Genomic DNA, 16,598 nt, shown 5'->3' on the forward strand with positions numbered 1-16,598 from the left:
GGCAGGCGGACTCTCAAGCACTGCGCCACCAGGGAAGCCCGAGAAGCATGTTTTAAACTTAGAAATTTTAACACATTTAGAAGAATATTTAAGAGAAAGAACTTAAAGTACTTGGTAGTTCATTAGCAGTGGGGAATGGCAGTCATGGAGGTATCTAAGATGACTGGTTTCTTATGAGTTCATCGTGACCGTTCAGTATTCTCCCAGTTTCTTTATGCTCAAAAATTTTGATGCCTCCTCTGTCTCTTGTCCTTTACAGCCCATAAAACCATCATGTCTAGTTGTTCTCCTTGAGCTGGTCTTTAAAATGATGAGCCCTCTCTCCCCAGTGATGATGTCATTTGTTCATATTATTCATCATGGCTGTATCATAGTCTGTTTTGTATAGTTGTTTACAAAGAAGGCCAGTGCAAGATCTCACACTTGTTTGTGTCCTTCTATAATATTTACACAATCATTACTATTTTGATTATTGATTATCATCTCTTTAATTCTTAGAAATGGCCTGTTAGCAGATAGAACCAATGGTTAAAGTTAGGTGAATAGCACAGTGAATGGCAGTTTATGTTTGTCATTTTGGAATTGATGGGGTTAAAATGCCTAGCTCTTCTTGTACTTATCCAGTATCTAGACTTCAGGGATTTGGATGCTCTTTTGGGGGATTAAAAATATCTGAAAATTGGCTTTCAGGAAAAATAGGAAGCTTCCTGCCCCGCTAGTCTACATTTTATTTTGTCAGTGCACGTTTGAATTACCAATATGTAAGAACACACAATCAGAAGCAAACCTTCCATTTTCTTATGTACCAGATATGCCTTTTGTGCATTTAAATTCATATCTTTATCAGCATTCATGTGTGTGTGTATTTAGTGCCAATAAGTTTTTTTAATGATCTAAGAAAATACATCAGACGCCTTAGCAGGTATATTAGGTTTGAATACAGTTTCACCTGAAGTTAAGTGAGTATTAACTTTCAGATACAATAATTTTCTCCTCCCTCCTCTTGAAGCTTAAACATTCTTTTTCTCTCTCTACCCCTTTAACCCACATACCAACATTGGATCTGTTGCCTGGGTTCTTATGTAGAGCCCATGGAAGAAAATAAAAGATTCTTAGACTGACTACTACTCACCATTATCATCTCAAATGCACCCCCCATTTCAAATCTGGGTAATTCTTTGGGAGAGAAGTTAATTAAGTAATTGTGTTTTATTAATTTATAGTATAAATTGATCAGTTTTTAAACTACCATAATTTTCATTTTTAGTTTTTAAAATAAGCCAATGAATTCTTGGTTTCTTCAGGGCATTGAAAACATAAAAAATGAAATTGAAGATTCAAGTGAACCTTTGATAGATCCTGTGTATGGACATGGCAGGTAATTAACTAAAATCTATTATTTCCTCATAGGGACTTTTGTTTTTAGGGACTTGACCTAAGATAAAACACTACTGGGTCAGATAATTTTGTCTGTCAGTGCTAGCAGCATAAAGTCTATGAACTTGAGCAGTCTTATGCTTTATGCAGTGTTTGCTTTAGGTATGAAGTGTTAATTTCCACTTTAGGTTTATGTGTGCATTGGATATATTATAGGAAATATTTTGTTTTAAGATGACACTGGGGATATTTTAAACAAATTCTGCTTGATATTCTGTTCATGAAATTTTCTAATAGATGAAATTTACTCATTTCCACTTAGAAATAAGTATACCCTTATTTGTAAATGCTTTCCTGCTTGGGTGAAAAAATTTTTTCATTTATTTTTCTCTGAGAATACCCTCCCTCTCAAGCTCTTTATAGCTATTTCTAGTAAAATTAATAACACAGTGATCGATTGTTAACTCACTCTAAAACATAAGTCCTTTTCTTTAGATCTTTCTGCCTCAGAGGTTAAAATTCACGTATCTTCCATCAAACACAAATTTTACAATTACATATGTATTTTTTAAGACGATTATAAATATTAAGTAAAGTGTTAGTCTAAGTATGATTTTTTTTCATGCATTTAAATATGATGTCTTGGATAAAGTTGTTAAGTTTATATGCACACGTAGAACAATAGATACCATTGTGGTGATACAGCAGGTGACACATTTAGCAAGGTGGTTGTTCAGCAAAGTACATAAAATTGAGAACTATAACGTTTCTCTCTAACTTGGTTTTCTAATCAATATAATTTAACGTAAAAAGTCATTATTTTATGCCTTACCTTGGGAATCATTTGTTTTGAAAATTAGTGTATTCATATTTTAATTATTTTTAAATTTTTATTAATAGCCAAAGTTTAATTAACCTCCTTCTAACGGGACACGCAGTTTCTAACGTATGGGATGGTGATAGAGAATGCTCAGGAATGAGTAAGTATGTTCTTCATTGTGTTTATCTCGTCTATGATTAATATTTCACTAGAATACAGTTGATGGTTAATTAATCTGTTTAGTGGCTCTGTGTTACTTAGAGGTTAAGATAAATGCTTTGTTATAGGAGAATCCCTTACAGTTTTCAAGGTGCTGTAACGTGAAGAGCATAGACTTTGGAGGCAGACAAACTTGGGTTCAAATCCCAAGTGTATGACTTGAGTCAAGTTACTTCTCAAGCCTTTAGTTTTCTCTAGTATAAAACTAGGACTGTAGGACTAACTTCTTTAGAAAAAGTAATAAATAGTCCTCTTAGTATACGTAAAGTTAGTACATATTTATCCAGTGGTATCTGTGAGTCTGGAACACTATTGCATTTTGCTTGAAATTGAGAATTACAAGTATTGTGATTTGAAATATTTGCTTTAAGAGACTAGTGGGTTTTTTCCTGTATTACTTTTAATGTTCGTGATTTCCTTTAAAATGTGGGGCACATTTAAGGTTATCTGAGCATTTTAAACCACCGTCGCCTCCATTTCTGGCCTTCATCATTTCTTGCCTGTAGCTTCATGTTGTTGCCAGGGATGTTGGCATGAAACCCCTTTGGCCAGGCCATCCGGTAGGCAGGGCTGACACACAGCTCCGAAGAGATTCCCTTTGGTTTGTTCTTACTCAGTCAGCCTGCTTTCATTTCTACTGAATAACTGCCGTGTACCTCCTCTTGAAGTATGTGGTACAGAACAGGAAGCATCATGGCTCCTATGGTTCACAGGGAAATAAAACTGTCACCAAATGACAGGGCAAAGATTATGATTTAGAAAATAATAGTTACTGCTTTTTGCTCCCATTTAAGTGAGTGAATCTTGATCTTGAATTTGAAGTTCTCTCAAATTTTAGAAAGACACGTAGTTAACAGAAACATGAAAGAATACAATATTAAGAGAAAAAATCAGTAAAAATTAATGAATTTCAAAATTAAAAAGCATCTTAACACAATCGAACCCTTCATTTTACTGTTTAAGAAATTTAAGAGCTACCCTTCCTTCCTACGTTAGATAATATATGCAAAATTATCTGAGTGATGAGGTTAGAATGAGAACCTAATTTAGGTGATTTCTGGTAAAATTCACTGACAGAAAAAGTAGCCAGGTTATCTTGCTCTTATTTTTTTTTTTATTTTTTATTTTTTAGATAATTGAGCCCATCGCCCATCCTATTCTTGAGCCCTCATTCTGATTGATAGGTGAAAGTATTTAATCCTGCTGGTTAAAGGCATGTCAGTCTCTCAAGTCTCCCGTAGGCTCTTCTTCATGCTGTGTACTTCCTTTACAGGATATTGGTCAATTATTCCAGTTTAGGTTCTTGATGTGTACTAATTCATCCTTTTCTGTTTCTTGAAATATTAGCTTTCAAAGCTGTTGTCCGGCTGTGGATTTTTTTAAAAGTATAGTTTAAATATCAAGACTAAGCAATAACTTTGAAATAATTATCTTGGAAAAGAAAATAGGCAGGGTATATTTCTTGCATTTTCCCTTAATCGTTAGGAATGTTGACTTAAGGTTAAATCTGTTTTCAGTCACCAAACTTAAAATAAAAATCCATACATTCATTCAGCATTTATTGGATATTTTTCTGTCTGACAACGTGGGAGGAGGTTGTGATATATGTAATATACAAAGAAAAATTATAAGTAAAGAGTTACTAGTTTTATAAATCTTTAGGTAAGCTGCTTTACTTCTCTTGGCTAATAGGGAGGTAATATCTTCCTCAGAGGGTTGTTAGATTGTAAAGACTAAGATTAAATTTCTAAAATGCCTCAGCTGGCCCATGGGAAGGACTTGGCTTTCCCTCAAAAGAGGAAAACAAGAACATGCACACAAATAACTATAATGCGAGGTAAAATGAAGCATGTTGAAATAAAGTGTTATAGAATTCAGGGGAAGGAGAAAACCTTTGGGATAGGTGGAGAGCCATAAAGTAAGAGTTACCCTTTTAATGGGGCCACGTGGGCTGAGAGAGAGGGGAAAATATAGGTTGTGTCTCTAGGGACAGGGAGACAGATGAGTCTGATTAGAGCAGTGTATCTTAATCCCGACCCTGTGTTATCACTTAGGGTGCCTAAGAGTAAGTCAGTGCTCAGGCCCCAGCTGAGAATAAATAAACAAATTAGAATTTCTAGGTAGTGGGGTCTGGACGTGGATCATTTTAAAATTACCCCTAGATGAGTTTAATGTGCAGCCAGGTTTGAGGAGACAAGAGCATTGGCTTCTGTGAAGGAGACGGTGGGAGGGAAGATTGCAAGCGTAGGGCTGGGTAAGAACCCAGAGGATCTTGATTTGAAGAAGTTTAAACATTAGCTGGCAGACGCTACGAAGAGAGTGACTGAAGGCCTTTAAACGGAGCAATAACGTAAGACACAAGATAAGAACACTAATCTGTCAGCTTGTAGAATGCATTGGAATGGGATGGGATGACAAGTCGAAAGCTATAGCACATAGTCAAGACAGCTGGGAGGTAACAAGATGAAATAGGCATGGCAGAGGAAGAGAAACAGAGCCACTAGGATTTAGGTACTTTGTGCTAAGCAGTATGTTTTGAATATGTATCTTCTCAACCTCAATATATACAGGTAAGAAAACTGAGGCTCAGATAATTTAGTAATTCGCCCAGTGTCCAACGGCAGGCATATACAGCTTTTGACCATAGCCAAGGCCTGCGCTCAGTCCCCCGTAGTACATTCTCCTCCTGGACCACTCTTCCTCTGTGAAAGAGCCTACAGGAAAGTAGAATTTGTAGAATTCAGCTATGAATTAGATAGATGAGGGTAAGCTACAGTTAACCAGTAGGTTTTCAAATAAAGTTTATGAATAAATGAACACATGAAAGAAACATCATGGGAAGTCAGCTTTAAGTCACTGTGTATGTTTTGGTGACAGAAAACAATCCTTTTCCTCAAGTATTTCATTTTCTTTAAAGAGCAGTTACAACTGTTGGCGATTGTTAAGGATGCCCATTATGCAGCAATGACACATTATTTTAACAATGCCAAGCTCTGTTCTTAGTATTTAATGACTGTCTTTTTTTTTTTTTTTTTTTCCTTTTTTCACTTCGTTCTTGTAACTACTCTATGAAGGTCATAGAATAAAGGAAAGTAAGGCACCGAATTAAGTATCTTGCTTCATCCATACAGTTTAGTAAACAGCAGAGCTGGGATTTCAACCACAGTAGTCTGGTTCCCTGCAACCAGCATACTTAATCGTCATGATATACAGCCTCTTAAACTATACTTAACAGAGTCTTCAGTGTGAAAATAAATATGTAGGATGATGTGGAAGAAGTTTATTTTATTAAGTTTCACAGTAGCCCTGAGAGGTAGTTATTTGCCTCATTTATAGAGGGAAGCTCAGATTGAGAATTTAATCCAAATATTTTTGTCCATGACACAGAGTTAGTGAATGAGCTGTGCTGTATCCCTCAATCAAGGCGAATGAGGGCTAGGAGGAGGCTATGAATTTAGAAATTAAAAGAGCAATTGAGATAGAAGCCATATCATAGGGAGTAAATATTTTAGCAGTGTAAGCAAGGAAATTTTGCTGGTGAAAGGATGGAAACAGGAGTTCACTGCCTGGTCAGAATAAGGCCAAGAGATGGTATACACAGGTGTAGTTTTAAGGGATAGAAGTCACCTAAATTGTTTGTTAGAAAGGGAACTGCTTTTAATAGGAGAGATAGTAAATGGAGTCAAGAGTAACAGTGACCTTGGAAAGATGCACAGTTCTTCTAAAACAGGAAGAAAGAATGTGTTGAGAAAAGAAAAAGGCATTTTGAAATATGCAAGATTTGAATTGGGAGAACTCTTGAGAGTTTGAAGTTGCTGAGAATGAGTGGACAGAGAAAGTTAGAGCCATATAAAGGAGAGAAAGTTTGAATCAACTGCTGTAAGAAGGAATATAAAGATGGATTATGAAAGAAGTTTTTAAATGTGCAATCAGAATTAAGAGCTGAGATGAGGTTACATAGAATTATTTAGAGTGGATCTAACGAGTAAAGCTTATAATTAGGCTTTTTCCTAGCAATAATCATCAATCTGGCAGTGGGAAAGAAAATGGACATTACGTGTTTATCCAGGAAAGGCCAAGAAGTTTCAATGAAAGATAAATGGGCAGTTTTCTCCCCTTTATTTGTACAGGATATCAATGCTTGATCTGTCATATATGTAGTAAACATTTTTTCCCCAGTTTGTCTTTTGCCCCTAGTTTATTTTTTATGAACGTTTAGATGGTACTACCATTTTTGGCTGTTACAAACAATTCTGCAGTGAACATTTTTGTATATATCTCTCTGTTCAAATTCAAGTATTCCTGTAGGATAGATTCCTAAAAGCAGAACGTATGTTCAAAAAATTTAGGCTTCTGGGTTTGTTTGTTTGTTTTTTTTTTAACTAAGTGGATTTATTGAGATGTAATTCACATACCTTACACATCTCCCATTTAAAATGTACAAGTCACTGGTTTTAGTATGTTCTTAAGAGTTGTGCAGCCATCACCACATCAATTTTAGAACATTTGTATCATCTCCGCAATACCCCTTGAACCCATTAGCAGTCACTTCCCCAAAACACTTAGCAGCCATTAATCTACTTCCTGTCTCTGTAGGTTTGCCTGTTCTGGACATTTCTGGTAATAGAATCATGTCTTTAATATCTGGTCTTCCGTACCAGCTTATTTCACTTAGCATAATGTTTTCAAGGTTCATCCATGTTTTAGCATGTACCAGCACTTCACTCCATTTTATTGAACAATATTTCATTGTATGCTTTATACCACATTTTCTTTTTTCGTTCATCAGTTGATGGACATTTGGCTTGTTTCCACTTGGTTGTGATGAGTAACGTGGTTAGGAACATTTATGTACAAATGTTTGTGAGAATATGTTTTTATTTTTCTTTAGCATCTTCCCAGGAGTGAAAATCCTGGGTCATATGATAATTCTGTGTTTATTTAACCTTTTAAGGAACACCTGTTAAACTTTGATAGATAAATGCCAAATTACCTTCTAAAATTTGCTTTACCAACTAGAGAAGTATAAACTTATGCTTCCAGCATGTAGGAGAGTTCCTGTTTTTCTGCATACTGGCCAACACTCAGAGCTCTCCATCTTTAATATTTTGTCCATCAGTTTATTGACACCTGGTAGCCTGTTTTGATTTATGTTTCTCTGATTCCTAGTGAGGCTGCGGTTGATCATCTTTTCATGTTTCTCAACTTTCAGTGTTTCTTCTGGGAATTGTCTCTTTCTATTTTTTGGCATTTTGGGGGGAGAGGTTATTTATTTTCTTTTATTTACAATTTCTAGGGATGCTTTATAAGTTCTTTGTGTGTTAAATCTGTTGCAAATATTTTCTCAGCCTTTTCTGTCTCCTTTAACTTTGCCACTGGTATCTTTTATATACCAAAGCTTTTCATTTTTATGAGGTTAAATCATTTGATCTCTTCTGTTATGGCTTTTGTTTTAAAATTTTTTCCTTGTATCTGTTTTATGTTTCTCCTACCCAAGATTAAAACTAATACTCTCTAGTATTTTCTTCAAATGCTTTTGTAGATGTTTTTTTTTTTAATGTTTAGCTCGTTAATCCATCTGGTTATTTATTTATGAGTGGTATGAAGTAGGCATCTACCTTTTTACTTTTTCCCAAAGAATTTCCTAATATCCTAATTCCAGTCAGTTCTCCACAGATGTGAAACACCTGCTTTATCAAATAACAGATTTTCCTATAGGTATGAGTCATTTTTTGGAGTCTTCTATTCCACTAATCTATTGTGAGTTCTTATGCCAAAACTACACTGTTAGATAGTTATATAATACACTTTGGTATTTATTCGCACGTTCCCTAATATTGTACTTTTTCAAATTTATCATGGTCTTTTCCATACTATCTATTCCAATTAAATGCTTTTCCAGCTTTCTAATTCCTAGTTTTAAGAAATCTCTAAACATTTTGCTTGAGGTTACAGTAAATTTGTGTATTATTTTAGAGAAGTGACATCTTTACAATATTAGGTCTTCCCATCTAGTTTTTTATATCTTTAAATAAAAGTATATATTTTTGATCATATAGTTCTTGAATTCATGTATGTTATTCTACCTCAGTTGTTAAAACTAGCTTTTGCTTCTGCCATAGAGTACAAATAAATCTGCAATAGAACTAATCACTGAATTCATTCTTGCCCATGCCTCAGTCCTTCTCAGTAACTAGCCTGGTATTTTAAACACTAAATCGGATCATGATATTCTCTCACTTAAAACCATTCAATAGCTGGCTTCCCCACGCACTTAAAATAAAATCCAAACTTCTTAGCAAGGTCTTAAAATCCTTTTATGGTCTGGCCCCTATTAACCTGCCAGATATCTTCATTTTTACTGTTGCCTGTATTTTGAGCTGAGGTTTTCTTTGATTTTATTTTCCCATAGATCAGTCTTCCCATGGCCTCCTTTCTTTCGTAAACGAATCCCATGGCATTTGCGTACCCTCTCTTTTTGTATGTATTGTACATTTATTGCTTTCGTATGTTTATTTGATATATTATTTTTATTTTAATGTTTTCTTCATTTTATGGGATTGAAATAGAGTCAGGTCTTATAAATCAGAAACCCACATTCTTCGTTTCTTCTTTCTTTTGATATAAATCACTATGGCAGTCCTTCCAGGCATAGTTAATTGAAAGCTGATAGACTCAGGATACATAGACAGTACGAGAATCTAAACTCTGAAGATTAAGGTCATTTTGAAATTTTCATATTTTTAAGTAATTAATGTGAATTGCAGTTAGTGGCCAGGTGCCATACAAATTTGAAACATATTTGGTTTATCAGAATTTATGTGAGGAAAGGTCAGAAGTGCTCCTTTTCTCCAAATTCTATTAGTTGTAAAAATATATTAAGTTAACTGAACTAAGTTGCCAGACAAAATGCAGGACTCCCATTTAAATTTGAATTTCAAATAAACAATCATTTTTAGTGTAAGTATGTCCCGTTCAGTATTTGGAATATACTTATACTGAAAAATTATATTTTGTATCTGAAATTTATATTTAACTGGGCATCTTTGTTTTTATTTGCTAGATCTGGCAACCCTGGCTAGACACCAATTCTCTAGCAACCTCACTTCTCAGGAATTCGACAGACAGCTAATAAGGGGGTTTTAAAAAGCTCCTCACTTCAGAAACAGATTTCACAAAGTTTATGGCTCAGATGGAATGTACCTTTACCTATAAGTGAGACAACCAAGCCTTTTTCTGTATTGTATTGTTTTTTATTTTAGGTATTCTAACATCCTTAAAGTCCTTTTTTTCTTTTTTCTCCATATTTTTAACTGTAGATTCTTTACCTTACTTACTCAAGGACCCTACATAATCTCACCCCAGCTTAAGTGTTCAGCCATCATGAACCTGTGCTTGAACAGAATCATACTACTTGCTTTCATTTCTTTGTTCATGATGCTCCCTGTGCCTGAAGACCTGTATCCCTCGCATCTGTGCCTGTCCAGTCCTTCAGCTTGCCCTTCATGTGCCCTCCCTTCCCCGGGGCACTTCCTGATTCCCACAGCTGCAGGCCATCCATCCTGCCTCTGAGCACTTTGCCTTCATGGCACTTACCACATTCTACTTTGGTTTTTTTGGAGGGGGTGGAGGGGTTGAATTTTTTTAACTGTAGTAAGAACATTTAACATGAGATCTATCCTGTAACGAATTTTTAAGTATGGTATTAACTATAGGTACAAGATTGTGTAGCAGATCTTTACGACTTATTCGTCTTACATCACGGAAAGTCTCTGTCTGTGGAACAGCAGCTCCCCATCTCCTCCTCCCAGTTCCTGGCAAAACCACCCTTGTACTCTCGGCTTCTAGGAGTTTGACTATTTTAGAAACCTCATCTAAGTGGAATCATACAGTATTTCTCCTTCTGTGACTGGCATATGTCACTTAGCATAAGGTCCTCGAGGTTCATACATGTGCACATACAATAAGATTTCCTTCTTTTGTAAGCCTGAATAATATTCCATTGTATGGATATTGCACAGTTTCTTTATCCATTCATTTGTTGCTAGACACTTCGGTTGTTTCAGTTTCTCAGCTGTTGTGAACAGCACTGCAGTGAGCATGGGAATGCAGATATCTCTTTGAGATCCTGATTTCATTCTTTTGGACTAAAATTCACCGAAGTGGAACTGTTGGATCATATGGTGGTTGGATTTTTAATATTCTTGAGGAACCTGCATCCTGTTTTCCATTTTAGATCCCCACCAACAGTGTACAAGGATTCAGATTCTACACACCCTCCCCAGCATTTATCTTTTGTGTTCTTGAGAATGGTTAGCCTAACATTGTGGTTTCAGTTTGCACCTCTCTGATGATCAGTGACGTTCAGCATCTTTCCATATACCGTTGGCCATTTTATGTATTCTTTAGAGAAATGTCTAAGTCCTTTGCCCAGATTTTTTTGTTTTGGCGTCTTGTTTTGCTTTCTGGGTTATTTGGTCTTTTGCAGCTGAGTTGTAGGATGAGTTCCTTATATATTGTGGGTATTATATACTGTGGATACTAACCACTCATCAGATACATGGTTTGCAGAGAGGCTTTTTGGTTCTTCATCTTCACATTCCCAGTGGTACCTTTGTTCCTACACTGTGCTTAGCATTGTTCTTTTTCATACTCGGCACCCAGAGCATGTTTGTTAAATAAATGTAGTGCAGTTATCTGCTTTCCAAGTCAGCGTCAAGTTTGAAAGGCCCAAGAAGGACTTCTGTAGACACCCTGACAGTAGTGAGAAGTGATAGTTGGGAGTGGAGGAGAAGGGTATAGAAAAGCAAACTCAGGAACACAAAGCTCTGCATTTAGGTACAGTGCCACTGACTGAACGGAAGGGTTGGTAGACAGTCACCATGATCAGTCTTAAATGCTAGGCTAAGAAAACGAAGTTAGACAGAAAATTCTGAAATGTAATGACTTAATTATTAGAATTTTCTGCAAATGTAAGCAGACTTCTTTGAGACTTATGAAGTCTCTTATAACTAAATTCTGTAAGTTTTAATATGAGGATAGTATATCCTCACTGTAATTACAACTTTGTACAATAATAAATATTCTTAATGATGCACTTTAGTTATCAAAAGAAGATAAAAATTATAAGTACATGTCCTGTTTAAGGAAATAGGAGTTAACACATTTTTAAAATGCTACCATTCAAACAACATACCTAAACATGTGATTACTGACCTAATCTGGACAATTCATTATTCAAGAATTATGAACAGCTAATTTGCTATATTTAGTAGCATGATATTATAAATATACTATTCTAGACATTTGTTTACAATTCTAAGGAAATAGATGATGTAGTATCAAGTTGTAACACTAGGTGGTGATAACTGATTTTAGAAATTAAAGTGTGAAAATGTTTCTTAACATGTATTCTTTGAACTTGAAAACATTTAGTGCTGCTTACATTTTGGAAGGAAGAGGAGGAAAAAATTCGAAAGGCTGTGGAGGACCATCGCTGCCTATTTGGGCTGCTCACCCTCACTTCCTCTTTTTCCTTTGAAGGCTATAATTCAACGATTCTCAGATTTTTTTGGTCTCCTGACCTTTACACTATTAAATATAGTGAGGATCCCAAAAAGCTCTCGCTTATTTGGTTTATAAGAAAATAATAATCACTGGGTTTTTTGTTAAAAATTAAGACTGAGAAATTTTAAAAGATGTATTCATTATTAAATTACTTCAAATATAAATATTTTTAATTAAACTATCTTCCCAAATAAGAAAAAAGTTTCGTAAGAAGAGTGACATTGCTTTAAAATTTTGCAAATCCCTTTAATGTCTAGTTTATTAGCAGACAGCTGGATTCTCATATCTGTTTATAGATTCAGTCTGTTGGGAAATAACGTATCAGTTAGCCTCTGGAAAACCCCACTATACACTCATGAGAGAGTAAGAGTGAAAAAGACAATTAACGTCTTTTCATGTAAATCATTTCGGTTTCATGTCGTCTCTAAAAGGGACTTAGGCATCCCTAAGGGACGTAACCAAAATTTGGGAACTATTGCTGTGTCTTCTCTGCCTGTAAGAAGTTTGTGAAAAAATACAAACTCTATGTATACGTGCCTTCTATTAATTTTGAATTTAAAAATCTTAAAGCTTAAACAACAAGTTCTTGGTTTATACCATCTGGATATTGTACTTCAGGATACACAGTAAAATATTTACAACAAATGCAAATAAGTTGATATTACATTAATTGATAAGAAAAACATAATATCCTAATAGGAAAATGGATGATATATAACCAGATGGTAAAAAGGATGTAGAGTTATATATACATTGTGTTTACAGTGGACATAATTTTTAACCGGAAAAAAACATGCTTTTTAGAAATATGTGTGGACCCAAATTACTGTTATGGTGGTACTTGATGTACTTTAGCTGAAAGCTGTAGTCTGAAAAGATTTTATTACCATCACAGTTACATCTCTGATGTGGAATAATCTGTCTTTTCATTTTCTGTGCTTTTTCTATTCTTTCTTACCCATTTCCATGATGTCAACTCTCATCTCTATGCGGCTGATTCCCCAAACTTTACATCCAACCCTGATTTCTCTTCCCTGTTCCTGAGCCTTACTTCTAGTTGTGTATCCATCTCTAGCTAGAAGTCCTAATGGCGCCTCAATCCTAGCTTCTCTAAAACCAAACTCATATTCTCTCTTCACACCACTTTAGAGCCTACTTCTTCTTAATTCTTTCCCTTAGTTAATCACCATTTATCAAGTTCCCCAGGCTAGAAACCTTTAAGAAAGCTTTGAAAAATTCTTCACCCCTTAGAAACATTGATTTATCATACTTCTTTGCCATTTCCTCTGCTTTGAATTTTCTTCTTATCCTCTTCTTGGCCTGGAAAATTCCTACATATGCTACAAGATTCAACTCAGATGTTACCACTTGTGTACGCCTTCCCTAACACAGTAAGCAGATGCTTTAATACTACTATAAGATGTGTGTGTTCATATAAACAGCACAAGTTTTTTCATCTGCCTCCTTTGATAAGCTCTTAGCCTTTGTAAAGCAGTTACTGTGTTCTATTCATCTTTATTTCCCCAGTCTTAAGCATGCTGCTTGTGTTTGTTTATAGGAGAGAGGAATGGTATCAAATGTCCATCAAAAGTTAACATTGAATATAAAGTTTTATAAATACATTTAATGTACATCTGAAGGATCACATTACCCACTACCTAATTTAATGGTATTTTATAATGAGTAGTACTGTCATGATGACTTGATGTGAACTCTTAACAATCAACTCCTAACAATAAATACATGCTGAGCTGTAAAGTATAGTTTTGGGTAAAAGTAAAAGTTTTGGTGTAGAATATATATGTGTGTACATATATCTTTACATTGAAGTGCTTTTCTGATTTATATGCTAATGCAGTGCTAACTTTTTTGTTGCAGAACTTCTTGGTATACATGAACAAGCAGCTGTAGGATTCTTAACACTAATGGAAGCGTTAAGATACTGTAAGGTAAGTTGATTTTTAAGATACTTTGAATGGTTTTTATTCACATGTCCACTGTTGCAGAGAGCATTTTTCTCGCGGGACAACATATTTTAGCTTACTACAGACAATGTGTACTCTCAGTTCTTTTCTGACCTCCCTTCCTGAACTGACAGGCTTATCAAGGATGGAGTTAAGCTGGCTGATCATGCAGAGTCTCCTTATTTTTTGAGGCTTGTTCCTTTTTGAGGGTCGGGGGCAGAACCCAGCATGAAATAATTTATAAAAACAGATATCCATTATCGAATATAAATACCGTTTTGGGTAAACTGAGGGGAAAGAATGCCCTGTTTGTTCCTCGCTAACAGTATGCTTCGCTGAAACAACTGATAATACTTTATCAGGCAAATAAAAAGAATCTGCTAAATGCCTGAAATTCTAACTTGTCTTTTTTATCTGAAAACTGATTTCACACTAAAAAACAAAATCCAAGCACTTCACAGCATTAAACTCTTTAACACATGTGCTAGAATTAGGAACTGCCATGAAACTCTCATTTTTTGATATATATTTCATAGCTTTCCTGCACATTCTGAAATAACTATTGGATATTCCAAATCGTTTTAAATAGAGTTTAAATCGTTAATGATTTGCGCTTAATAAGATGTTCTGATTTTGGGGAAAGAAAGAAGTAGATCTCATATTCTTTTCCATTTTAGAATGGTGGTTCCATAGCAGTGGTTCTGGTGATGATTATTTTAAGTAACAATAACAGTGCCTTTCTTTCTTTTTTCCTTGCTTCCTTCCTTCCCTTCCTCCCGTCCCTTTCTTTTTTACCAGACAGCATTCCTCTTTCATGACAACACTTGGACAGGGGTGGCAGGGATATGATAATCAAATAGGTGTCATCCTGCCCTTATTCATTAGTAGTAATTGTACTGTCAAACAGTAGCAACTCTTATATTTTCAGTGACTTTAATTACACAAGGTAAAGCTGTTCTGAGGCAGCCTAGCGACTGGAGAATCAAACTGCGTCTCCTCCCCGGCACACCCGCAGACGCTCATATTCCTAAAAGTGTGTCGTGCACGTAAAAAATGCTGACCACACAGAGGCGGTGGATATGTTACTTAGCTTGGCTGCGGTGATCTTTTTACAGTGTGTGCATATATCCAAGTATCAAGTTGTACACCTTAAATAACATACAATTTTTGTATGTCAAAGATACGTCAGTGAAGCTGTTTTCTAAAAAGTGTGTGGTGTGTGTTTTGCAGGCAGATAGGGTGTGAAGATGATATATTTTGAATTCTTCACCCTGTGGCCTTAAGGCCCTGATGGTCTGGATTCTGTCTGTCCTTCCAGAGTTGCGTTGCACTCTCTCAATTGCTGTGCTCCAGCCACGCTGGTCTCCTGTCAGTTTTTCATACACGCCAGGCCTTTCCTGCATGGTGAGCCTTCGTACTTCCTTCATTTCTGCCTGGGATACTCCAGCTCTTAAATGGATGGCTCACTCTCTCCTTCAGACTCTACTTCAGACTGTGCCTCAAAGACCCTTTCCTGGACCATTCCCTCAGTGACTCTTTTTCACATTATTTCATAGGACTAATCACTTGGCAGTGATCTTTTTTATTGATTTAGTTATCTTTTTTTTTAATCTTGAATTTGTTTTTCTGTTGTCCCTAATGGAATATGAACTCTTTGAAGGCAGGCACATATTAGATGCTCAGTCAATATTTGTTGAATGAATGAGCAATTTCACCAGAATTGTAATTTTCTAAATATGTGCATTTGCTTTTCTTTAACTGTTAGATAGAACAGAGGAATGTCTGTTTTATCCCCAAGATCTTAGTGGGAAGTCATTAGCTGCTGTATATTCTCCTGTTACTCTAGTATTATTGCTCTAGTGCCAACCTAGTGTTACTGCTCTAGTGTTCTGGCGGTAACTATGGTGTTTTCTAGGTTTAAAGATATTTTTAATGGTGGGGTACAGCACACTGATACTCAGATAGATGAAAGGCAGAACTCTGTGACCTACAGCTCCAAACAAGAGAATGCTACCAGGCAGGGCCAAGAAGAGAATTATACCTGGGGACAAGGCAACAGCAGGCTGCAGCCCTAGGGAGCAGCTTACGTGTGGAAATTGGGATGGAGTTAGCTGGGTTGCCTGGGCTCCCTGTGACCTGGCTGGTTTGAATCGTTTGGGTGAGCTCTGGGCTTGGGAGTTGTCCCTTGTTGTCTGGGGCCTGACTCCAGAGCGATTAGGGCCATGCAGAGTGGCCTGGGGTGGGGAGACATGTCAGGTGTCCGGGGTTTGGACTTATGAGCTGTCTTTTTTAAGGGAATTGACCAGCCCCCAGTCAGGGCCTCAAAGCTGAGTTAAGACAGCATTAAAGAAACAAAACAAAAACAAAAAAACACTCTCTCTTACACTCTGGTGCTCATCTGTATATAACTGTAGATATCCTTCTGAAAATATATATACATCCACTTATCATCAAACATTTAGAGAAATGGCATTAAGGGAATAATTGTGTTTGTATTAGTTTTGTGAATCTGAACATCTCCCTGTTCTTAGATAGTGCAGCAAATTGCCCTTTAGAATTGAAATTAACATTTTCATATCATTTTGCTCATATGTGTTCATTAAGACAAATGAAACAGTCTCTCTCACGGGCTGTCTAGGTCTCTCTCTCTT

At 36.0% G+C, this 16,598-nt stretch overlaps 1 protein-coding gene across 1 annotated transcript in view; it reads left to right on the forward strand.

The window, feature by feature from the left end:
• MINDY3 (MINDY lysine 48 deubiquitinase 3) overlaps window positions 1-16,598 on the forward strand; it is a 95,127-nt gene that overhangs the window by 23,477 nt on the left and 55,052 nt on the right. The window contains exons 7-9 of the mRNA XM_007460879.1: window positions 1,305-1,378; window positions 2,278-2,357; window positions 13,862-13,932. Coding sequence (XP_007460941.1) covers window positions 1,305-1,378; window positions 2,278-2,357; window positions 13,862-13,932 — 225 coding nt within the window. The remainder of the gene's footprint in view (window positions 1-1,304; window positions 1,379-2,277; window positions 2,358-13,861; window positions 13,933-16,598) is intronic.

This window comes from Lipotes vexillifer, unplaced genomic scaffold, assembly GCF_000442215.2.
Source record: "Lipotes vexillifer unplaced genomic scaffold, Lipotes_vexillifer_v1.1 scaffold534, whole genome shotgun sequence".
Classification (NCBI taxonomy): domain Eukaryota; kingdom Metazoa; phylum Chordata; class Mammalia; order Artiodactyla; family Lipotidae; genus Lipotes; species Lipotes vexillifer.